This window comes from Culex pipiens, chromosome 1 (genome assembly GCF_016801865.2).
Source record: "Culex pipiens pallens isolate TS chromosome 1, TS_CPP_V2, whole genome shotgun sequence".
NCBI lineage: Eukaryota > Metazoa > Arthropoda > Insecta > Diptera > Culicidae > Culex > Culex pipiens.
Window position 1 is genome coordinate 42,071,915 of NC_068937.1, and position 25,551 is coordinate 42,097,465.

At 33.2% G+C, this 25,551-nt stretch overlaps 1 protein-coding gene across 8 annotated transcripts in view; it reads right to left on the bottom strand.

Annotated features, from left to right (window-relative positions):
• LOC120423487 (neuroglian) overlaps window positions 1-25,551 on the bottom strand; it is an 87,557-nt gene that overhangs the window by 39,473 nt on the left and 22,533 nt on the right. For 6 of the 8 annotated variants that reach the window (XM_039587572.2, XM_039587355.2, XM_039587423.2 and 3 more), the window contains exons 3-5: window positions 17,262-17,559; window positions 13,459-13,476; window positions 12,529-12,655 (exon numbers count right to left, since the gene is read on the bottom strand). In XM_039587572.2, coding sequence (XP_039443506.1) covers window positions 12,529-12,655; window positions 13,459-13,476; window positions 17,262-17,370 — 254 coding nt within the window. In that variant the 5' untranslated portion in view covers window positions 17,371-17,559. The remainder of the gene's footprint in view (window positions 1-12,528; window positions 12,656-13,458; window positions 13,477-17,261; window positions 17,560-25,551) is intronic. The other 2 variants (XM_039587647.2, XM_039587496.2) reach the window with 1 other exon arrangement.

A 25,551-nucleotide genomic window follows, 5' to 3' on the forward strand; every position in this document is an offset into this window, starting at 1 on the left:
AAAGTGATTTTGACATTTCTAGATTAAATTTTCAAAACAACCTATCCCTCATGGGTTTCCTATGCAGATAGGGCCTTTTGAAAATTTAATCGAGATTTCAAAAGAACACAAACAATTGTTGATTTTGTAAAAAAATTATGGAGGGCGCATCGATAAATATTAAGGGCACTTTAATTAAGGTCAGGAAAGAAGTTGAAAAAGTGATTTGTCACTTCAAAATTACACTGATTTTTTTTAAGAGGGCGCATTGATAAATATTAAGGGCGCTTTAATTAAGGTCAAGAATGCAGTTTGAAAAGTGATTTTGTCATTTAAAAATAACACAAACAATTTTTGAATTTGCTTTAAAAAAAATTGAGGGCGCATCGATAAATATTAAGGGCGTTTCAATTGAAATCAAAAATTAAGCTGGAGGACACATCGATAAATATTAAGGGCGCTTCAATTAAGGTCAAGAATTGAGTGAAAAAAGGTGATTTGCTCTTTCAAAATTACACTGATTTTTTTAAGAGGGATCATTAATAATAATTGAGGGCGCATTTATTGAAGTCAAGAATGCAGTTTAAAAAGTGATTTTGTCATTTAAAAAAAAACACAAACAATTGTTGATTTTGTTTACAAAAAATGGAGGATGCATCAATAAATATAAAGGGCGCTTCTATTGACGTCAAGAATTAAGTTGGAGGGCGCATCGATAAATATTAAGGGCGCTTCAATTAAGGTCAAGAATTGAGTGAAAAAAGGTGATTTGCTCTTTCAAAATTACACTGATTTTTTTAAGAGGGATCATTAATAATAATTGAGGGCGCATTTATTGAAGTCAAGAATGCAGTTTAAAAAGTGATTTTGTCATTTAAAAAAAACACAAACAATTGTTGATTTTGTTTACAAAAAATGGAGGGTGCATCAATAAATATAAAGGGCGCTTCTATTGACGTCAAGAATTAAGTTGGAGGGCGCATCGATAAATATTAAGAGCGCTTCAATTAAGGTCAAGAATGAAGTTTAAAAAGAGATTTGTCATTTCAAAATAACACCCATTTTTTTCAAGAGGGCATATTTATAAATATTAAGGGCGCATTTATTAAAGTCAAGATTGCAGTATATAAAGTGATTTTGTCGTTTCAAAATAACACAAACAATTTTTGATTTTGTTTAAAAAAATAATCTGGAGGGCGCATCGATAAATATTAAGGGCGTTTCAATTGAAATCAAGAATTAGGATGGAGGGCGCTTCAATTAAGGTCAAGAATTGAGTTTAAAAGTGTGTTTTCATTTCAAAATTATATTATTTTTTTAAGAGGGCGCATTGATAAATATTAAGGGCGCTTTAATCATAGTCAAGAATGCAGTTTAAAAAGTGATTTTGTCATTTCAAAATAACACAAACAATTTTTGATTTTGTTAAAAAGGAATTTGGAGGGCACATTGATAAATATTAAGGGCACTTCAGTTGAAGTCAAGCATTAAGTTGGAGGGCGCATTGATAAATTTTAAGGGGCGCTTCAAGTGTCATTTCAAAATTACACTGATTTTTTTTAAGAGGGCTCATTGATAAATATTGAGGGCGCATTGATTAGAGTCAAAATTGCAGTTTAAAAAGTGATTTTGTCATTTCAAAATAACACAAACAATTTTTGATTTTGTATAAAAAAAAAAGAATTTGGAGGGTAAGAGCCCTTTCCGGTGAAAAATTAATACAAAAACTAGCTCGTCCAGATGCAGTGCACCAAGGGTTAGTCATTTCCCCGTGACAGCCGGGTTCAAGTGGCCAAATATGTGCGGTTTTTCATGTGGCGGTCATAAAAGGTTCGCGATGGCATGAGGGCGGACACAGGAAGGGCCTTCTTTTATTTTTCATTTTTGCCATTTTGGATGCTTTCGGCACAAAAGGTGACAAAGGGCTTGGATTACCTCCCCCTGGTTACCAAAGGGGGTGGTGATGAGGAGTAGGAAAAATGGCCAATGTGTCAAATGTGTGACCCTTCACGGCGGACAGCTTTGGGAAAAGAGTGACGTTGTAATCTCGGGTGTCATATGTAGTTCCGAAAGTAATATTTTGCCGGACGGTGGTATAACTGGCTTATGGTGAAAATAGGTTTTGTGGAGGTGAAAGGAGATTTGTTGACGGGCACGACCCGATGACAACTTGTTTTGGGTGGAAGAGATAAGTTACAGGTCAAAAGGTAATTGGCTGTGACCATAATCATCTTTGAATTTTGAGCCTTTGAGCAAATTAGTGTGTGCTAATACATTTGATTTTTACACAAAATTATGCTAGAATAGCCGAACCCTCCACAATTATCCTAACGCGCCACAATCCAATGAATTCATAATGCCCTTCAGAAAATTAATTCGTTTCGCCTGTTAAATTCTGGTTCTGGTCGAAACCAACGTGACGTGACATATGGTCGCCGACAGAACACCATCCAACTGCTGGCCAATGTCCGTCGAGAGGAAGTGTTGCCAGCGTACCACTTGAACATTTCAGGGTGGAGAAATCTTCAAGATGACGACGAACACCCCCAAGAAGAATCGTTTAGCAAAATTTGATTTATGGACATTTAATTGTGTTTCTGTCGACCAGAGAATTTGACGGATCGCTACGCTCGAGAAATGTCCTTTTAATAATATTCGTGCTGAAGTTCTGCTCACCCCTCTTGCGCTCGATTGAACGTGTTATTTTATGTTGCGCCATGTTTTCGATGTTTTTTTTTTCTCTACATTTTCGTTCTGATCCAGACAAATTTATGTAAGTGGAACGACCGACTGTCAGCTGGCGCGCAATTGAGCAATTCGGTTTGGTTGGGTTTTATGGCGTTATTTTTTCCGTTCTGCTTTTTTTTTTGTTGACGTTGAATTGTTCCGGAAATTTGTTCGTACATTATCGAATGTGTACAAGGAACGCCGACAGCCCAGATGAGGACCAGGTGATGGACAACTTTGACTGGAAATGCTTCAAAAATGAATTGGACAGTTTCCGCAATTTGTTTCAATTAAGAGCTATCAAATTGATTTTTTAATGAGGAATAGTTGACCTCAGATTTGTTAATTTGTCCAATTTTCAAATATGATTTATGTATCATCAATAAAAAATAAAAGTTATGACTACCCGCAAGCCACCATAAAATTGCAACACTGCAGTACGGCAATTCCGAGTTGATCCTGACGCTGACGGCAAAATTTTGGCCATGGCCAACACCTGGATCCGGTCGTCGTGCCGACGCAGACATGTGTGTGGCCGCCAGAGAGTGCCATCGTAAATACCAATCAACGAGGCCATTGTCACCCGGTCAAAATATGAGACCAGAAAATCGGGAAAATCCACCTAAAGTTGAAAAACGAACCATTTTCAGCATTTCCAACAAAATTTTAAAATTATAATTTACGCAACAAGTTGCAAAAACAAGATTTTTTCAGCACGAATCGTACAACAAGGTTTACCGAGTTGGATAAATACGACGAGTGCTGGAAAAATCAAGTTTTGTGTCAAATTTTAATAATTTGCAATATGGTGAATTGCTGTGAAATTTTGTTTGTGTTTCCGAAAAAATACGGATTTTTGTAAAATTTTAGCATTTTACAAAGAGACTCTTATACATTGAAAATGCTTAGAAAATTAGGCTTCGCTATGCATTTCTTGACTTTTTTTTGATAAGGTCCTATAAACAAATGTAAACATTGAGTGTATCCCGCTTACTCCGATCGACTTTGACATAAGGTGTGAAAGGGATACACTCAATGTTTACATTTGTTTATAGGACCTTATCAAAAAAAAGTCAAGATTTTCTCTTTTTTTTTTTTTTGTAAAATACTCACATTTTCACAAAACATTGTTTTTTCTTTTCAAAAACATTTCAATTTTCTTAATATGGGCTGAATTTAAATATTTTCGAAAAAACGCCATTTTGTGAAAATGTGAGTCTATCACATTTTTTTTTTTAACAAAGTGAAAAAGCATTCAAAATTTTAATCGTTCGTCGATCGTTTGATACCCATAATGCAAATTGTGAAAATTCGAGTACTTTCGAAGGAATACTGTATTTTGTGAAATTTGAGTAATTTACAAATAAAAACCCTATATAAATTAAAAATGCATTCAAAACTGCGCACTGTTTGGTACAAGTCTGGTGGTCATATTACAAATTATGAAAATTTAGATTTTTTTTTCCAAAAAATACGATATTCTGTAAAAATTTTAACATACAAAATTTTGCTTTGTTTGATACCCACATAGCGAATTATAAAATTTCAAATTATGAAAATTTTGATTTGAAATATGCAGTATTTTGTGAAAATTTGAGTATCTAACAAACAAAACTCTAATAAAGTGAAAATGCATAATAAAAAATTAGCTTCGCATGATACTCATATATCAAATTATGAAAATTTGAGTATTGCAGAAAATAACGGTACAGTTCAGACTCGATTATCCGAAAGCCTAGGAAAAAATCCACTTAGGATAATCAAAACTTCGGATAATCGAATCACGATTTTTTTGTTGTTGTCTGATGTTTGATTGTAGAGCTAAAGTATGACCCCTAAACTACGCTAAAATGATTTAGAACTTTTGAATCCAAGATGGCGGCCAAAATGGCGGTGATGTAATATTCAAAAAATGCATTTTATTTTTAAATAGGCATCCAACAACTCAAATTCATCTTAAAATGGGGTCGCAAAACTTGTTTGTTAAAAACAAGAAAATAAAAAAAATATAAAAAACATGTTTTTTTCGTGATTCGATTATCCGAAGTCCCATACAAACCTTCGGATAATCGAAACTTCGGAAAATCGAGTCTATACTGTACTTTCTTTAAAAAATTGAGTATTTTTACTTTGAAATTTACCATATTTTGGAAAAAATATATTCTTAGTGAAAGCATTGAAAATTTTACATGATTTGATCGGTTTGAGTTAGATATATTATTTTCATTCAAATTGGGAGAGTGTTTGACTTATAAAAATGTAAATATTTCAGATCACGGAAACCTGATATTTTTTAATATGTTCATAGAAATTTTTCTTACATTTGGCAACAGAAAAATGTTATGAGTTAAATAAAAAAAATTATGCATTTAAAAAATAAGAAATACATTTTATATTTAAAGATATTTTTAAAAACCTATGCCCTGAAATTAACTGTCTACTCTATGGAAAAAAGTATTATTTAAAATACAAAAAAAAAAAAACAATGTAATATTGAGCTCAACAGTGCACATCACTCAGAGCTTTTGGCACCAAGATTTTTACTAAGCACATTTGAAAATATTTGATTTACCCCCTGAAGTCCACAACATAATTTTCAACAAAGTTTGACTATTTTTACAATCAGATTGTTTAAGGATTAGATCCATAAGTTTGGCCATTTTTGGAATAAAACAAAAACAACTTCCTTGCTGTGCAGTGTGCACCCTTAAGCTGAATGGGACACTTAATATAATATTGATTTATATTTTTTGTTTTAGAAGCAAAAATAAGGGTTTGTAAGCTTAAGAAATATCAGTAAGCAACTGTTTTTTTTTTTCAAAAACCTTCATTTTTTTTTGGAAATAGACTATACACTATTTAAAATGCATTTTCCTGCATTGATAATTTTTTTAAACATGATAATGATTTTTTGAGAAATTTCAATGTACAGTACCGCAAAACGTTTTTGTTCTCAATTTTTCAAAGTATATTTTTTGAATACAAATTTTTGAAAAACAGCTAATCTGGTGTTCTATGCATTTGAAAACATTTTTAACATAAAAATGTTGATTCCATGACATGTAATTTGTTATATTTTTTAATTTTTTGATTCACTTCCTCCCCTTGTCAGCGGTCAGAGTCGAGGGACATAAACTTCAAAAAATATTTGCTAAATCAGGTTGAAATCAAAAATCCTAAACATTCACTTCCAAAAAAGATAATCCCTTTTTTGCTGCACTTGCCAACATTCACCCGAATGAGAAATTGTGGTGCAACCTTTGACAGCCATAATTTCCGAGCCCGATAATATCATTTTGCAGAGTGTGTGTGTGTGTGTGTGTGGTCTTGACCGTAGGGCCAATTTCGGGGTGTTTTGGACCAGAACCGGTGCCAGAGGCCATTGCATAATTTATGACATTTTTCCCGGGGAGGGGGGTCGATCAACTCTCAACTCAGGCCTCGTTTGGCGTTGATTGAACACTTTCCGACTGGCTTGTTTTCGGGTGGTGTGGATTTTCACCGATTTTCGTGTTTTTCGTGTTGTGTTGTTTGTTTTAGGGAGGTTGGAAAAGCATAAATCATGCTGTCTGGTGTGAAACTTTTTGTCGTTTTTTTAATAATAAGGAAATTTGAAACATTTTGAAAGGTGAAGTGATTCATCGCATGTAACTTCTGAAAACATGAAAATGATTCCAAGAACTGCTAATAAATCTATAAAATTGACATCTAACCTAATTGAAGGAAATGATGTCAAATGAGAATCTCAGATTAGGGTCAGAAATTGATACCTTTTGTCAAATCTTGCCTTTGTTAGGCTCGACCCAATTTCACGGAGACTTCCGACTTGTATGTTTTACCCCAAAAACAAGGAACAGTGAGAAAATTCCGGAAAAAGCAATCTCCCATCCACAACGCAACGCAATCTCGTATATCAAGTTTCGACGACCCCACAACACTACTGGAAACCTCACTTTCTGACAGAAAGAATGAAATTAGTTTCCTTCCCAGGGTTTCCGGGACACGTACTACGAGCAAATATTTGCACACTCCGTCCATCAGCGTGAGTAATTTCTCCGACTTTGCTCCTTTCCAGGTTCAGATTTCGTCATCCTTCGCCATGGTGGCTTCCACTGCTCGGTTGGTAAAATATTTGCCCAACTCATCCTTCAGGATGACACAGTTGAACAAAACGAGTTTTGAAATCATTTCTCAGTGAAAAAAAATACTGAGTTTTTTTTCACTGTTCAATGAATCACTGGAAAAAGGGACCAACTCCCAGTTCCGGAAGCTTCGAGCCAAGTTCGTCTAGCCTAGACGCAAAGTCTGATCCTGATCCGGCCTCCGTCAGTCTAGTCTTTACTGCACCCAGTAGAAAAACCCAATCCAAACCAAAAAAAAATAATGGAAAGTAGTAGTTTTTCCCCGAGGCTTCTTTTTTGCGGCATTTTCCAACCAACCGAACGCAGACGCGATTTGTCTGGGTGGATGGATGCTTTATGTTTTATTGGCAAGTTTTATTTTTTTTGTTTTCGTCAATTTCATTCCAGACAATCCTTTCGGATGGAAATAACAGTCAGTGATTTTGTGCGCGAACCTGCAGGCTGTAAATTGATTTACATTGCGAAAGTGTGCACGGAAAGAAAGTGTTGAAGTTCTGAAAGTGATTTTTTTGACAATAATAATAATTATAATTTAACAATTGCGAAACCTGATATTTTTGAATAAGTTTTAAGGCATTATTCTAAAATTTGGCAAAGGTAAAATGGTATGAGTGTTCTAGGTATTTTTCTTTACAATTTATAAAATAAGGAATTTTTTTTTAACTATGCTTTGAAAAATCATTTCGTAAGTTACCAACTACTTTTTTTTTGTTTTTATCAATTTCATTCCAAACAATCCTTTCGGATGGAAATTACAGTAAGTGATTTTGGCCGCGTGCCTGCAGGTTGTAAATTGATTTACATTGCAAAAGTGTGCACGGAAAGAAAGTGTTGATGTTCTGAAAGTGATTTTTTTGACAATAATTTTAATTATAATGTAATAATTGCTATCAGTTTTTTTAATTAATTATTTAATTTGCATATGCGAAATTTTGAAAAAGGCTAAATAATTTTTTTTGTTTTTATTTTGTCATTTTTGAAATTTTAATATTTTTTTCAAAAATAAGAATAGTAGTTTTTTTGCAATTTTTACAATTTCAAAAAGAAAAAAAAATTCCATTGTTTCCATTAAAAAAAGCTCACAGAAAAACTGAATAAAAATTAAGAAAAATATAAACAAAGGCCTAATAAATTGATTGAATAAATTTAAAATAAAAAATGAAAATAAATATTGCCAACCCTAGTTGAAATCTTTTTTTTTATGAGAAATGTGACAAAATGAAACAAAAAATATCTTTACACTGGTGATAATTTTGAATTATTATATTATTATTATATAAAAGTCTTCATACAATTTTGGCAGCTGCTTGAAATATTAAAAAACCTTGAGAAAGGATCGATTTGCCGTCTTCGGCAAAGTTGTAGGTATTGCTTAGGGTCATTTTTTTCATTTTGCTTTTCACACAAAATATTACATTGCCCAAAATAAACATGTTTGGAAAATCTCATTTTTAAATATGATTTAGATAAGTAGCATCTTTTGAGCTATGGCACAATAGTTAGTTAAAATTCAGTGTTGCCATTTTTTTCTAAAAAAATCATCAGAAGATATATTTTTGTTTAAACTAGGAGAAAAGTCGAAAAACTTTTTGATTTTATTTTGAAGATTTAAAATCAAATTCGCAATCAAAAAATATATTTTACATAAAATTTAAGATCCCCAAGTAACATTTTAGGCTTTATCGTAGCTGTTACAACCGCTATAAAACCTATCAGCCAAAAACTACATTATAACTATTTAGTCGTAACAACCTCCCAGAACCCCGGTAAACCCCTCTTAAATCCACAAAGTAAAAAATATTATGGTAATATTGCATCTGGGAAGGGGTACATCTTTCATGTCTGAAAAAATGTGTAATTTTACCACTTTTCTGGTGTAAAGTCACTTTTTTAGTCTAAATTGAGGTTAAATTACATCAAAAAATAATTAATATTCAACCTTCCGAAATTACACCTACCAATTTTACACATTTTTTTTACTGTGCAAAAGGACCTCCGCAAAAGGTTGTTACGGCCTGTTTATAAAACCTTCGTAGGATCCCAAGGGTTTACAATTGAATCTTAACAAACTCCTCAAAGTCTTATTAAAACCTTTGTTAAAGTCTTGTCAGGAGTTATGGAAAAATGTCATTTCATACGTCTTCAAACGTCTCATGCCAAACAGGTTTTATTCTGGGGCACAGAAAAAAAAAGTTTAATTTTGGAAGGTGAAATTTTGATTGGTTGAATATTACATCTTTATATGATTAATTTTACTTAAAAAATGTGTAAAAATGTGAACCTGATGAAAATTTATCAGCAACTGATGAATATTCACCAATTCCTGGTGTAATAATACACAATTTTGACACAAAATCTGTCATCATTTCCTGATGAATATTAGCATAATTTTTTTATGTGCAAAACATAAATTTTCGTCTAGCCAAATGATAATATGGAGATGGTTTGCATACATTTCAATGATGATAATGATATTGAAGGTAATTAAATTAATTTGAAAGCTTAATTCTACCATTAGGTGGCTCAATTGCTGCGGTTAAAATTTTATCGATGAATGTGAGGAAGATAGAGCCAAAAAAACAACTCGCTTCATCAAAAATAATTCTTTTGTAATTAAAGTTTTTCATAAAAAAAAATATTTTATTGCAAATAACTGAAAAAAATGTTCAAATTATTTTTGGACTTCTATGGCTATGCTTATTGTGTCCGAAATTCAGCATAAATATGTGTTTTTTATCAAATTTCAATCAAAGTTATTGCTTTTTCTATTTTTTCTACTAAGATGGCGGCGCATTCAACTAGACCAGCGCCATATTTATGCACTGCTATTTGGCCGCGATAAATGCCTTTTTGGGAGCTCATGGTTTTAAGCAAGCAATTTGCATGCCAAATGGCACTTGAAAGCTACAACACCCTTTGGTTTTAAAAAAGCTTGCGATAAAACCGTTTGGCATGCCATCGTGTTTTCGAGACTCTATTAAAACTTTCATAAAACCTTACTGAAAGACGTTTGACTTTTAAGATCACCAGGTTTTATGTCCGAGGCATAACACCTTCTTGGAACCTTTTGATCAGCCCATGGTTATTGGTTGCTTTGAATGTCGAAATAAAACAATAAGCAATCAAGATGGTACCATAAAACTACCATAAAAATATTCTTGAATTTTAGATTGGGCCAATGGATTTTTTTAAAACACATAAAAAGCGTCGATTTTTTAAGTAACGACAACGTAGCAAATATGCGTCTAATTTTCAACGTAAAAAAAGAAACTATCATGATTTTTTTTAATTTAACCATTACATTCGAAATGGTTCAAAATAAAAGTTTTGTAACCTTTTCAAATGTTTGACTTGATCTAGAATTGGTGAAAATACTTTTGTTCGAAAAACGGAAAATTGTATGATTGTTCAATTTCACTTTTTAAATGAAAAGTTATCGATGTTATCGGTTATCGGTGGTACAATTTTTTTAAGTTTTGTCATATAGAAAAAAAATGAAAAAAAAAATACATTTTACTTGCAAGTTCGATTTTATATCTAAAAACCTGGGTGATGAATAGAGAGAATGCGTAACGTGATTTTTGAATGATCCCACTTTGTTTACATCTACAAAATAGGAGGCTGTTCGAGCACAAGCATGACTTTTTTCTTACTGGTAAATGGGCTTTTTTATAATCAGTGGTATGTGTTTTATTTTGTCTCGTTTTGACATTTTTTGCTGGTAAATTGTGTGTGTTTTCAAGTTTCGATCGGTTAGAAGAGGTTTTACTTTTTTACGGGTGACGAAGAACTGCGGCTAGAGTGTCATTCTGCGATGTTGCAGATGTCTGATTTTGGAATCCTGCAGCTCTTTCTGGTCCAACGAAAAAACATCGCTAATTATAGCGAAGCTGATCCAACAAACAGAGTAGATTTTCACTAAACCAGTAGGTTTTCAAACGGAATCAAACAATTAAGACAACTTCTGGATGGATACAACCGCATCGACTCCATAATTATAAAAAATGACGATCTTGCTTTCAACTTTCTTAAGATTTCTTGACTTCAACTCCAGGTATTTAAAAGCCACAATCTTTTCATTCTTGCAAAAAAAAAACGAAACAATTTTTAATGATCGATTACAATACTCTCTACTTTTGGCGAATAGTAAATTGGTTCCACTTTGACAGTTCAAAATTGAGGCCGTTTTGCGAACCACTATTCAGCACCCAGCTAAAAACAAGTCAAATAAGTTTTTCGAATGTTTTTCCGCATTTTTCGAAAAAAAAAATTTTTTAAGTTGGCAACACTGCAAATGAGTTCTGACCGACTTGTGCCACAGATCAAAAGATGGCAATTTTTGACATCTTAAAAATCTAAAAAATAGATTTTTCAAAAATGCATTTTTGTGTGTGAAAAGCGAAATTTAAAAAAAATTGAAGAGTTAACAAACAGAAAAACAAAAGTTTAAAAACCAAAAACAAAAAAAATCTAAATTACAAAATTTCTCCGTGCTCAAAAACATTCCCCACTGGATTCACAGGCGCGATTGTTCGCGCGCACTATTTTTAGAACGTCGAATTCCATGCTGCTCGATCGATGAATGGGTAACTCTCGTAAATATTTCATCGAGCATGTCTTCCAACACCTCCGAATTAAACTTGTGCTGCCCGAAAGCGATCACGATATAAATAGAGGAGAGAGCCGATTTCAACTAACAGTGTCCAGCGAAAATGTCGAAACGTGTCCCCATCCCCATTCTAACAAAATTGTGTGAAATCACTCTCCCCTCACCGCCGTCATAAACGGGGATCGACACAATGTAAACCACATCATCAGCAATTCATAATCCCTGCAATAACAATCCCCTCTCTGATTTTGTAATATCCACTCCCCCTTTCACTCTGGGAAGAAGGATGCGTAAAATCGGAAACAACGTCATTACACTCTGCGGCGCCACCGACGAAAATGAGGGGACACAAGTGTAAATAGTCACAGGAGCAGCAGCAGGAGACAGGAATCCCACTTTAATTAAATTAAATTTCGATCATCTTCCCCGCGGACGCCTTCCCCTTCATCACAGAGCGAACCCCGCAGGGAAAGTCACCACCACCACCGAAACCATAAAATTTGCGTCTGGAGCCACTTGGACAAAGTTTACGGGGAAAGTTTTCTTCCGAGGACACTGAGGGACATGGCGCCACATCTGCTAACAGTTTGTAACCCTTGAGAAAGGTGTCTGGTATCAGGGTGGATCCCGATTTTTAGGTATAAAATTATCGAGTTTGAATCGTACTCAACATTGCCATTTTGGTCAATACCGGCGCCCGCCTAGCCCAAACGTAGATCTTTAAGAAATGCAAATTTCTCCAAGAAAGGGATGTCAGTCAAACTTGGAATTAGACTCATTTGTAATGCTAAATAAATGAAAGTGTAGCCTAACTTGCTCCGTCATTACCGCCTGATCATTACCGGCGCCGGTTTAGTCAGATTGCAGATCTCGAAAAGAATGCAAGGGAATATTAGTAGCCGTTTCTATTTTGCTAACTGTCAAACAACCCTAGTCTCGAAAAAGGAACCAAAAGTCAACACTTTCCCAATATTGACACTCCACTCCAAGAAAGTTCAGGATTCAATCAACAGCCGCCCAGAACTCTCTTACTTTAGGGATTCCCAACCTTATTAAGTCCGGAACACCTACCTGGGGGTGGGTTCACCTTCCGCTTCGCACTCGATGATGAAGGGTTTGTCGTTCTCGCCGGTTTGCGCCACCTGGAACAGCATCTCGTCCGTCGGCGGCTGCTTGATGATGCTGGGCGGGGAGTGGACTAAATCGAAAACGGAGGGAAAGAGCGAGTACATAATTAGTGACTTTTGCTGGAATTAATGATGCGCGGTGGTGCAGTATGGAAAACGTCGATTGACGTGTATCGGCTTGCGTGCAACATATGTGTGTGTGTGGGTGGATGCTTGCGTGCCGATTTGAGCTTCGTAGCTTCGATTGCTCATTAATTAATGAGAGTGCAATGACATGGTGCAGTGGGTATCGTGATGTGTGTGTTTGCCATATCGGTTTCAATTTTGCAGTATTTGCCGGAGTGTTATTAGTGGAGATTTAATTTTGATTGTATTGATAACGGAATCGATTATGGTTTTTTTTGCTGTGTTAGTTCAAATCTACACGACGTGCCAAATTTTCTTAATATAAAAAATGGTTTTCGTGAAGAACTTATTATCATATAATTTACAACCTCATTAAAATTGAATAGCCAATTTAAGTTCAGATCAATAAGATACAACCGGATCAATTTAAGAATCCTTAAAACTAATTGAAATCCCGATGTTAATTATTAAAATTGCAATGCAACTTATTTAAACGTTAATTTCTCATGACATGTGCAAGTAAGGGCTCAATAAGGTTTAACTATTAGGGAGTGTTTTCAAAAAATTAACGCCAAATTTTGACATTATTTTGATTGAGCTCTAAGTTCTTTTAAAATTTTGATCGTATCGAATTTAGAAAAGGGTATTATGTCTTCCTTAGAAACTAATTTAGTTTAATTAAATTAAAGAGTGACTCATTCTGGAGATTTTCCTCAAACGGAATTGAATTGTTGATATTTTGACATACAATTGCGATAAAATCCACCTGAAAAAAGAAAGGAAAACAATAATCATAACGATAACAAAGCGGGTTTCGGAGACTTAGGAGCAATATTTTGTGTTAGAATTTTTAACACTCTAATTTTTCTGTTTCTGATTTTACAATTTACAATACATCTGTGCATATTTTTTATAAATCGCGAATTAAAAAAAAAGTTCAGCGCTGTCTAATTAATGTCAGTGCTCTAGCACACAAAAAAATATTATACGAATGAACCATTCCCCAGAAATTTTATATTTGTTATTTTACTTATAGAAATAAGGCACATTTTCTAGAGATTTACATGTTAATTTTATAAGATTCATCGATTCAAATTTCTAAGATTTAAGATTTCTAAATTTCATTCTTCTAAAATTCTGGATTTCTAGATTTTGGAATATCCAGATTTCTGGAATTAGATATTTCTAGATTTCTAGATTTTGGAATTTCCAGGTTTCCAGATAGCAGTTTTCTAGATTTCCAGAATTCTAGATTACTAGATTTCTAGTTCGCTAATTTTCTTGATTTCCAGATTTCTTAATTTCTAGATTTCCAGGTATCCAGATTTCAAGATTTTGAAATTCGATTTATAGATTTCTACATTATTAGATTTCTAGATTTCCAGATTTCCAAATTTCTTTATTTCTTTATTTCTTGATTTCTTGATTTCTTGATTTCTTGATTTCTAGATTAGATTTAAAGATTTCTACCTTTCTAGATCCCTGGATTTCTAGATAAGATTTAAAGATTCCTAGATTAGATTTCAAGATTTCTAGACCTCTAGGTTTCTAGATTAGATTTACAAATTTCTACATTTCTATCAAGGTTGTTAATTTATAAAACTATCGTCGATAATATGATCGTCTAACGATAACGATAATGGTTATTTAAATTAAAGATTCTATTTTGAACAATACTAAAATTTTCACAAAATACCACACTTTTTTCGAAAATACTCAAATTTTAAAAATTTGCAATATGTGTATCAAATGAAGCAAAATTTTGTATGCTTTTTCACCTTATTATTGTTTTTTTTTAGGAAAAAACAACGTTTCTTAATCCACCATTAGGTGGTTGGTGCCTTCCTCACATTTACAAAGTAATAATGAAAATAAGTTTATGAAAAAAATATATACCTGATACAGACTTTTCCAGAAAACATGCAGACTCTCATTTGAAGCAATGTGGCTACCGGGCGTTTCGCATCTGGCGCGACTCTCGCACGTAAACAAAAAGACCCGGCCTTTTGAGGTTATGCAAAAAATCATCCTATTTTGTAGATAGAAAAATCTTTTTCTTAGCATAACTTTTTAAATACTTTACTAAACAGAATAAATTTTAATAGGGTCTTATGGGACCCCAAAACGAATCGAATAAGGCTGACCCGGCCAAAATCGGTTCAGCCAGTTCTGAGAAAATCGTGTGGAAAAAAATCATGTCTACACACATCCCCACAGAAATTTGTTCAGAATTTGATTCTGAGTCGATATACGTGAAGGTATATCTAGAAGGTATATTTAAGAAGTTCAATTTTCGAGTGATTTTATAGCCTTGCCTCAGTTAGGTGAGGAAGTCAAAAAAACTAAAATTTTCACAATATACCCTATTTTCGAAAATACTCAAATTTTCGAAAAATGCAAACGAAGCGAAATTTTGTATGCTTTTTCACCTTACAAAAAATACGGTATTTTGTGAAATTTTTAGGTTTCTAAAAAACTATAATGAGGTGAAAAAGCATACAAAATTTTGCTTCGTTTCTAAATATATGATACACACATAGCAAATTTTAAAAATTAGTATTTTTGAGAAAATACGACATTTTGAGAAAATTTTAGTTTTTTTTTTTCAAAAAAAAAACTATAATAAGATGAAAAACCATACAACATTTTGCTTCGTTTGATACACATATTACGAATTTTGAAAATTTGAGTATTTTCGAAAAAATACGATATTTAGTGAAAATTTCCGCATTTAAAAATAAAACTCTCATGAAGTGAAAAGCATACAAATTTTTGCTTCGTTTGATACCCATATTGCATATTTGTAAATATGAGTATTTTCTTAAAAATACGGTATTTTGTGAAAATTTTAGTGTTGAAAAAAACTTTCATGAAGTGAAAAAGTACACAAAATTTCGCTTCGTTTGATACTTTTAAGGCAAATTATGAAAATTTGAGTACTTTTAAAAAATACGGTATTTTGTGAACAATTGTGAGTATTTATACCTTGAAACTTAGTACATTTAAAAAATATATATTCTAAGTGAAAGCACCGAAATTTTAACATAATTTGATTGAATCAAGTCAATTTAAGATAGATTTTTAAAATGAGTTATCGTTCATTATCGAGGATAAGATTATCGCCGATAGAATTATAGAAATAACGATAAAGATAACGATCGATTATCGTTATCGAGCCTCGCTAATTTTATCGTTAACAACCATGATTCCTAGATCCCTAGGAACCTTTTGATTTCAAGATTTCAAAATTTTTTGAAATCTAGATTTCTAGATTAGAATTCTAAATTTCTAGATTAGGCTTTAAGATTTCTAGATAATATTTAAAGATTTCTAAATTTCTAGATTTCTAGGTTACTTGATCAGATTTAGAAATTTCTTAATCTCTAGAATTTTAGATATTTAGAATTCAAGATATAAGATTAAAAGATACCAAAAAAGAGTAGATATCATTATTTTCATAAAAATGGTAAAACAACAACTTCTTGAGGAATGGGCCAATCTGGCGACTGGATTTCTGGGGAATGGTCTATTCTCTGAAAATGTCATTCAAACGCATGAATTTGGACAAACAACTTATGAAGAAAAATGCTAATCAATTAACGATGGATGGAGAAGAGAAATCCGAAAGAGACCTTGACTCTCATCCATCATGCACGGAATATCGGTAAAACGAAATTCAGAAATTACTTTCATGATTTTGGGAAGAAATTTTGATTTAACTAATACGTCACATGGCGTAAACTTTTCTTAGACATAGTTTGTAAACATGCAAATATTCTTCAGCAGTAAATTCTTAAGAACTTAAGAAACTTAAGAAAATCTTGTAAATCAAATTAAATTAAAATTGAACTGTCATTTAAGATTGTAGATGGTGTCGTTCATTCTTGGAGCAACAATTCGTAGAAATTTTTTTTCAATTAATGCAATCTGAATCAAGTTTTTCGCTGTTATTCTGAAAAAAAACATGGCTAACAAATGGTAGAAGGAATACATTTTAAGACCTTAAGGTGAAACGGGAAGGCAGCGCCATATTGACACCACGACTCGAGTCTTTGGAAGCACCTTTAAGGAAAATGCCGTAAGTTACGAGGTTCTATTATTTGTAGACGCTCAGTCAAAATCAAGCAATCTGTCGAGATCAGAAATTCTTTAGTTGAACTGAAGTTTCACATTAACCGATTCGCAAAAAAAGAGAGAAGTTAATAGACCTTAATGAAGTGTTGTTGATGGAGATTCTTGTTAAAAATATATAAATGTTCACAAGAAATATTTGGAAAAATGCTGAGCGAACCCAAAAAGGAACAAGGGAATAAATTATTTAAGTTGATAAATATTTTATGACCCTCTTCCAAAAATAGATTATCAATATCAGTCTCCCCACACTGAAAGAATGCCTTTGTCGTCTAAACATTATCCACTTTTATGATCCCTAAACATCCCCACCTCACACAACCGAGAACCCATTAAGATCGCACGCCGCACGATAGCATCGATAAAGAGTCAAGCATCCTTAAATCGATAACCACCCCAAACCCCGCTCCCGATACTTACTCAGACTTTGCGCGGCCAGCACGTTGAGGGTGGCCACCAGAACCGCCAGTGGTGCCAGGACCATCCTATCACCACCGCCTCCAGCTCTCCTGCGACCCAATGTCCACATCTTGAGGAGATTCACTGAGGATGCACTTCACACACACTCACACAACCTCGATTCAGATCTTTAATCTACCAATAGCACACGTTGTTTACCGACTACCGGGCAACACTTCACACTACCGTCGTCGTCGTCGAAGCCAGCTGGCAGCACTGCTGGCTCCTCTACTCGTCGTCGTCGAATGAATCGCTCACGCTGAAAATAGAAGAAGAAAGAAGAAGACGTTAGCCCATGGATATAAAAATAAATTGCCATTGTTGGATCATAATAATGACGGTTTGAGCAATGAACTTGACTTGGCCGTCGCCAACGAGACGACGCTCGCCTAACCTCACTTGTTATGCAAATCCCTCCTCGAGTTAACTGGTTAGGAGTGGTCGGTCTTCTGCACTTTGTCGACAAGTTCTGGAAGTTGTTCAGCAACTTATGCTGGTGGAGATTCATTCAAGACATCCGCGGCTACAATTGAGAATGATTCAACTGCCAAATGTTCAACAACTCTTCGGATAACGTCATCGACTCCGAATTCGTCGGCGACCAACAGTTCCAACTCTTCTGTTCTGTTGACCAACGACTCAACCCAGAAGGAAGCAGGAATGAGATCACGATCGCATTTTGTTATTTATTTGTGTTTATTTATTTTCCCCTCCGCGCGGACCATGGATTAGTGTTTATTTACTACGCCAGTCCAGACCTCGAAATGATCATCGCCGGCAGAGAAACGTCAAAAATTGCGCAAACTATCAACGGTTCAATTTCTTCCCGCGAAAAAAAAAAGAATATTCTTCTTCTTATGACCCGGCCGGTTTGGACTGCCGGTCTCTGTTTTGGTGTTGACTTTCGTCGCGGCGACTTGACCCAAAGTTTGAGTGCGACCGTTGGATGGGAAGTTCGGGGAAAAACGAGAAAATACAAGCAAAAGTGGACGCGACAAGTAACGGTTGGTTTTTTGAAAATTGAGGTTGGACCCAGCTTGTGCTGGGTAATACCATGTTAATGCCCATCGGAGTAAGCGGGATACACTCATTGTTAACATTTATTTATAGGACCTAACAAAAAAAAAGCCAAGATATCAACTATAATGTAAGACTCACGGAAATGAGTTCCATCTAACAATTACCATTTACTATAACCAATTAGCTGGTGAAACAGCTATTTTTTGGTTGAATTAGTTAAAAACTTCAGTTAAATCTACCGTTGATAAATAGCAGACCTTGATTGCTGATTTGCTAACCAAAATTGACAGACCAAATCTAAACGACAGGAAAAAATTAACAAAAAAGAATGGTGTTTCAGGACAGTTGTGCGTACTTTTTAGAAAAGACTAGCTAGATCCAGCAGCATGATTTTTGAATTACTTAAGTTGTTCAAATTGTTCATGTTGTTTAAGTTGTTTTAAGTTATCTAAGTTGTCTAAGTTGTCTTAGTTGTCTAATTTGTCTAAGTTGTCTAAGTTGTCTAAGTTGTCTAAGTTGTCTAAGTTGTCTAAGTTGCCTAAGTTGTCTAAGTTGACTAATCTAATCTAATCTAATCTAATCTAACACAAACGCAGCCAGTCCGATGAAAGCATGCTGGAAAGTCTTGTGATAAGATTACGCCCCAAGCACTTTTCTTGTCATTATTAATGATTGCAGTACATCCGAGAACACCCGAAAATGTATTACAAAAATTAAAGCGGCCAGCCCTACTACGTTGTGTTTACCGCAGAGAGGATTCTGAGAACGGATCACATTTCACAGAATCTACAGGGGAGGAAGGATGCGTGGACATACCGTACCAAACGCTCCGATTTATCATTGCATTGATGTTTGTAGGGTGTGTTAAGTGTAATAATAAATATATAGTTTTCAATTTGTAATGGATAATATAGTAATTTACCTTTATACACAGCTGAAATATTTTTTCAATTATTAATAAAGACGGGCGGAAAGATAAAGTACAGAAGTGCGAAGATATTTTTTTTTTGGCTAAAAATTTTAAATAGGTATTGAACTTTATAGTAGGCTAAACTGTGTAGCATAATTGGATGAGGATTTCACTAGATAGATAATCAGAAATTAATAGAAATAAAGAAGAGAAGATTGGACGTAAAGAAACATAATAAAAACGGTGAAACATTTTATAAAGCAATATTTTGAATAACTTGTAATGGATTCTGTATGGATGGAGTGAATTTCTATCAGTGCCGTTGGTGCTCTTTTTTCAGTTGATGAGGATGATTTATCGCCGAACCATTCTTGATCGTCTTACACAGCGCGTACGGAGGAAGGGAAATCGACGAAAATCCGATCGACGCCTCGGCCGCGCAACCCGTTCATAAGCGCGAAATCTTATCCCTTTTTCCTGATGGCAACCACTCAAACAAAAAGTAATCCGGACAAAAACACGACCAACTAAGTAAACAGCTGATCGCGTCTTCTTCAAAATTGCTCGTCCTTAAATCAACCCCTTGGTTCACTATTGCTTAAATTTCCACTAAAGATTAAGCCAACGTTAATCCGCTATGCAGCTAAAAGTCTTTTTTTTTTATGTTGTCATAAACTTTACACAAATGTAAAAAAAAATCACTATCCCCTATTTTCTGTTCGAAAACTTCCCAAACCAAAACAAACATTCGCCTAAGTTGTCTAAGTTGACTAAGTTGTCTAAGTTGTCTAAGTTGTCTAAGTTGTCTAAGTTGTCTAAGTTGTCTAAGTTGTCTAAGTTGTCTAAGTTGTCTAAGTTGTCTAAGTTGCCTAAGTTGTCTAAGTTGACTAAGTTGTCTAAGTTGTCTAAGTTGTCTAAGTTGTCTAAGTTGTCTAAGTTGTCTAGGTTGTCTAAGTTGTCTAAGTTGTCTAAGTTGTCTAAGTTGTCTAAGTTGTCTAAGTTGTCTTAGTTGTCTAAGTTGTCTAAGTTGTCAAAGTTGTCTAAGTTGTCTAAGTTGTCTAAGTTGTCTAAGTTGTCAAAGTTGTCTAAGTTGTCTAAGTTGTCTTAGTTGTTTTAGTTGTTTTAGTTGTTTTAGTTGTTTAGTTGTTTTAGTTGTTTTATTTGTTTTATTTGTTTTAGTTGTTTTATTTGTTTTATTTGTTTTATTTGTTTTATTTGTTTTATTTGTTTTATTTGTTTTATTTGTTTTATTTGTTTTATTTGTTTAATTTGTTTAATTTGTTTAATTTGTTTAATTTGTTTAATTTGTTTAATTTGTTTAATTTGTTTAATTTGTTTAATTTGTTTAATTTGTTTAATTTGTTTAATTTGTTTAATTTGTTTAATTTGTTTAATTTGTTTAATTTGTTTAATTTGTTTTATTTGTTTTATTTGTTTTATTTGTTTTATTTGTTTTATTTGTTTTATTTGTTTTATTTGTTTTATTTGTTTTATTTGTTTTATTTGTTTTATTTGTTTTATTTGTTTTATTTGTTTTATTTGTTTTATTTGTTTTATTTGTTTTATTTGTTTTATTTGTTTTATTTGTTTTATTTGTTTTATTAGTTTTATTTGTTTTATTTGTTTTATTTGTTTTATTTGTTTTATTTGTTTTATTTGTTTTATTTGTTTTATTTGTTTTATTTGTTTTATTTGTTTTATTTGTTTTATTTGTTTTATTTGTTTTATTTGTTTTATTTGTTTTATTTGTTTTATTTATTTATTTGTTTTATTTGTTTAATTTGTTTTATTTGTTTTATTTGTTTTATTTGTTTTATTTGTTTTATTTGTTTTATTTGTTTTATTTGTTTTATTTGTTTTATTTGTTTTATTTGTTTTATTTGTTTTATTTGTTTTATTTGTTTTATTTGTTTTATTTGTTTTATTTGTTTTATTTGTGTTATTTGTTTTATTTGTTTTATTTGTTTTATTTGTTTTATTTGTTTTATTTGTTTTATTTGTTTTATTTGTTTTATTTGTTTTATTTGTTTTATTTGTTTAATTTGTTTAATTTGTTTAATTTGTTTTATTTGTTTTATTTGTTTTATTTGTTCTATTTGTTTTATTTGTTTTATTTGTTTTATTTGTTTTATTTGTTTTATTTGTTTTATTTGTTTTATTTGTTTTATTTGTTTTATTTGTTTTTGTTGATTAAGTCGTTTTATTAGTTTTAGATGTTTGAATTGTTTTAGTTGTTTTATTTGTTTTAGTTTTTCTAGTTGTTTTAGATGTTTTATTTGTTTTAGTTGTTTTATTTGTTTTATTTGTTTTAGTTGTTTTAGTTGTTAAGTTGTTAAAATTGTTTAAGTAGTTTAATGACCCATATGCAAAAACAGCATTTTTTGTGAAAAAAAAATGATTTCCACCGGTTTTGTAGAACAACATACTGGATATTTCTAGCTTTTCTAAAAAACCAAATGATTTTTAACCAACCATCATCATTAATTCAAAAGTGATGAAAATACATATGGGACATTTATGCGTACAGGGGCAGTTATTTTTTTTAAGTTTTTCGTGTTTTTCAAGTTTTCCAAGTTCTTGTATTTTTGTCAATTTTGTAAATTTTGTAAATTTTCTAAATTTTGTAAATTTTGTGAATTTGTAAATTTTGTAACTTTTATAAATTTTGTCAATTTTGTCAATTTTGTCAATTTTGTCAATTTTGTAAATTTTGTAAATTTTGTAAATTTTGTAAATTTTGTAAATTTTGTAAATTTTGTAAATTTTGTAATTTTTTTCAATTTTGTCAATTTTGTCAATTTTGTAATTTTTTTAAATTTTGTCAATTTTGTAAATTTTTTCAATTTTGTCAATTTTGTCAATTTTGTCAATTTTGTCAATTTTGTCAATTTTGTCGATTTTGTCAATTTTGTCAATTTTGTCAATTTTGTCAATTTTGTCAATTTCGTCAATTTTGTCAATTTTGTCAATTTTGTCAATTTTGTCAATTTTGTCAATTTTGTCAATTTTGTCAATTTTGTCAATTTTGTCAATTTTGTTTTATTTGTTTTAGTTGTTTTAGTTGTTAAGTTGTTAAAATTGTTTAAGTAGTTTAATGACCCATATGCAAAAACAGCATTTTTTGTGAAAAAAAAATTGATTTCCACCGGTTTTGTAGAACAACATACTGGATATTTCTAGCTTTTCTAAAAAACCAAATGATTTTTAACCAACCATCATCATTAATTCAAAAGTGATGAAAATACATATGGGACATTTATGCGTACAGGGGCAGTTATTTTTTTAAGTTTTTCGTGTTTTTCAAGTTTTCCAAGTTCTTGTATTTTTGTAAATTTTGTAAATTTTGTAAATTTTGTAAATTTTGTAAATTTTGTAAATTTTGTAAATTTTGTAAATTTTGTAAATTTTGTAAATTTTGTAAATTTTGTAAATTTTGTAAATTTTGTAAATTTTGTAAATTTTGTAAATTTTGTAAATTTTGTAAATTTTGTAAATTTGGTAAATTTTGTAAATTTTGTGAATTTGTAAATTTGTAACTTTTGAAAATTTTGTCAATTTTGTCAATTTTGTCAATTTTGTCGATTTTGTCAATTTTGTCAATTTTGTCAAATTTGTCAATTTTGTAAATTTTGTAAATTTTGTCAATTTTGTCAATTTTGTCAATTTTGTCAATTTTGTCAATTTTGTCAATTTTGTCAATTTTGTCAATTTTGTCAATTTTGTCAATTTTGTCAATTTTGTCAATTTTGTCAATTTTGTCAATTTTGTCAATTTTGTCAATTTTGTCAATTTTGTCAATTTTGTCAATTTTGTCAATTTTGTCAATTTTGTCAATTTTGTCAATTTTGTCAATTTTGTCAATTTTGTCAATTTAGTCAATTTAGTCAATTTAGTCAATTTAGTCAATTTGGTCAATTTAGTCAATTTTGTCAATTTGTATTTTTGTATTTTTGTATTTTTGTATTTTTGAATTTTTGGATTTTTGTCATCCACTTCTCGTAAACTGCATTGTTTATTTTAGGAATTCCAGAATATCATAAGATCATTTACATTTCGAGACTGTCAAGTAAAGTCATACTTCTCTCAAACGCAAAACTTGATTGACTATATTTACACTGCAAGTTTTCGAAATATCAACAATCATAATAGTTTCACCAGCCACGATTTCAACGCTCATCTGCGCGTCTGTTGGCATTTCTTTTGAAATTGAAACGAATTTATTTGTCGTCTCATCCACCTAAATTGAACTTTATGGCTGTTCCAGACCATGTGTCCATTCGTTGAACAAATAAAAGCCCCGTCCGAAACGCCGGATCGGAGACGAATATTTTATGGAGGAAAGTTTATTTTTTAGTGCAACACCGATCTTTCGCACACGCGGGTAGAACGCCCAGATTCAACCTTCAACCGAGGTTGTCCAAATATTTGGAGACCGAATTGTGACCGAGCCGAACACCGTGAGTCCGTGACAAATTTCGGTGAAAGTTCGATTGCGCAACGGAGACTAATTTCCCTCATGAAAATGCAATTTAGGAAAAACCGGACAATTGATGGTTTTTCTGACTCCTCGAAGGTAATTTCCCCCCTTTGGCTTTCGTGACAAAGTGTGATTTGGGGGTACTGCTCCCTTGGTCGAGGCCAAGCTATCAATTTTGTTGTGCGTTTCTACAGAGGAGAAGACTCCGAGGTCGGTACTGGAAGCCAAAGATTTGAAATAATAGCAACCTGTTCGATGACGCCCTCTAATGAGAATTGCTGGCTTGGAGACTTGCTATTGCGTAGTTCGTGGTGAGGTTATGCAGTAAGTATGCAGTAATGGTAGAGAGTTCAAGACTTATCAAGCTCCGGTTGTACTAGTGAAGGTCTTCTTGTCTTCTATTACTGAATATCAGTTTGATTTTAGCGGATTGCAGTCTGGATTTCGCCATATGATGATTCTCCAAAATAGGTTGCCTCCACTTGAACCAGATTCTCAACACCATGACAGCAGTCCACTGCCGGCGCCTCTCATCTTTGGAAGACGGGAAGTGTTGATACCCTATTTTTTTAAGAGGATAAGGGAAAATCTCCGCGGTGTCCCCAAATAAGTTTCGTTTGAAGTTGGAGTTAAGTCACATTCCGGGAATCTCTCAAAATTTCATTAACAGTCTGGACCCGAAGCCTGATTTTTCTGTTACATTCTTATTGGAATTCCATATAAACTGTAACGGGGATTGCAGGCACCGGGTCCTGACTATTAATTGCACCCAAACCCGTAAATCACCCCAAAGTTCACAGCCATTTCGTCGCCAGCATTCCGAAGAAAGTCGACGCTGACACACTAAACGAAAACTAATCATTTCCATCATCGCCGTGCTCCACAAATTCCGAACGTGAAGAAGATCTTGCTCATCGCCGGAAGGGAGGGCGCGCGCTTCAGAAATAAACCATGACGGCTCACCACCACACGACACGCTATGACGAAGGCAGAGATGATTTCATCACGAGCATCGGTGGACACCACCGAGATGTTCCCAGAACGTCTTTTGACAAATAGCGCTGAACTTGAGCTTGAAGTTACGCGCGCGTGGCATCATCACCAGCAAAAGAGAGTATTCTTGCACGGTAGAATAACAAGTAGTCTTTTGGAAACCTGCTGCAAAAACGGCCGGAGACTGGCCGACTTCAGCGGTAGCACTGCTTCGCCGGCTGGTGGGATTACACTGGGGTATGAATATTTATAGAAAATTCTCTCCCCGATGATGCTATCGAGAGCAAGTTAAATGCTGGTCAAGGGCGACTGCCGGTGGACAAGATGTCTGATGTCCAACTCAATTACGAAGACAGCGCAGCGCTCGGCGCGTCGAGTGTATCGGCGTTTTCATGGGTGTGGAAGGCAAACGATGTTGTGCTCGTTTGTTTACGGTTGCTTTTCGGATTTTTCTTTCGGGAATGTCTTCTTGGAAGTTTGGATGGCAGGTAATTATTAGAGAGGACATTTATCATTATTACGAGGAATTTTAATGGTGGTCTTCTGAAAATTCGCCAGAATTGGGTCAGAATCAATAAAAAGCATTCAAAACGAAATCTACACTTTTGATCTGTTAAAAAGTCCAGCATGTCGTTGATTCCAGAATACCTCACAATGATGTAATGTCTCGTAGTTGGATCCGATAGTACTAACTATGACAGATATCTTAGTATAGTCCGAGTACGAGTATAATCCGAGTCCGAGTATAGTCCGTGTCTTAGTATAGTCTGAGTCCGAGTATAGTTCGAGTACGAGTATAATTCGAGTCCGTGTACAATCCGAGTCCGGAATAGTGCGAGTTCGAGTCCAAG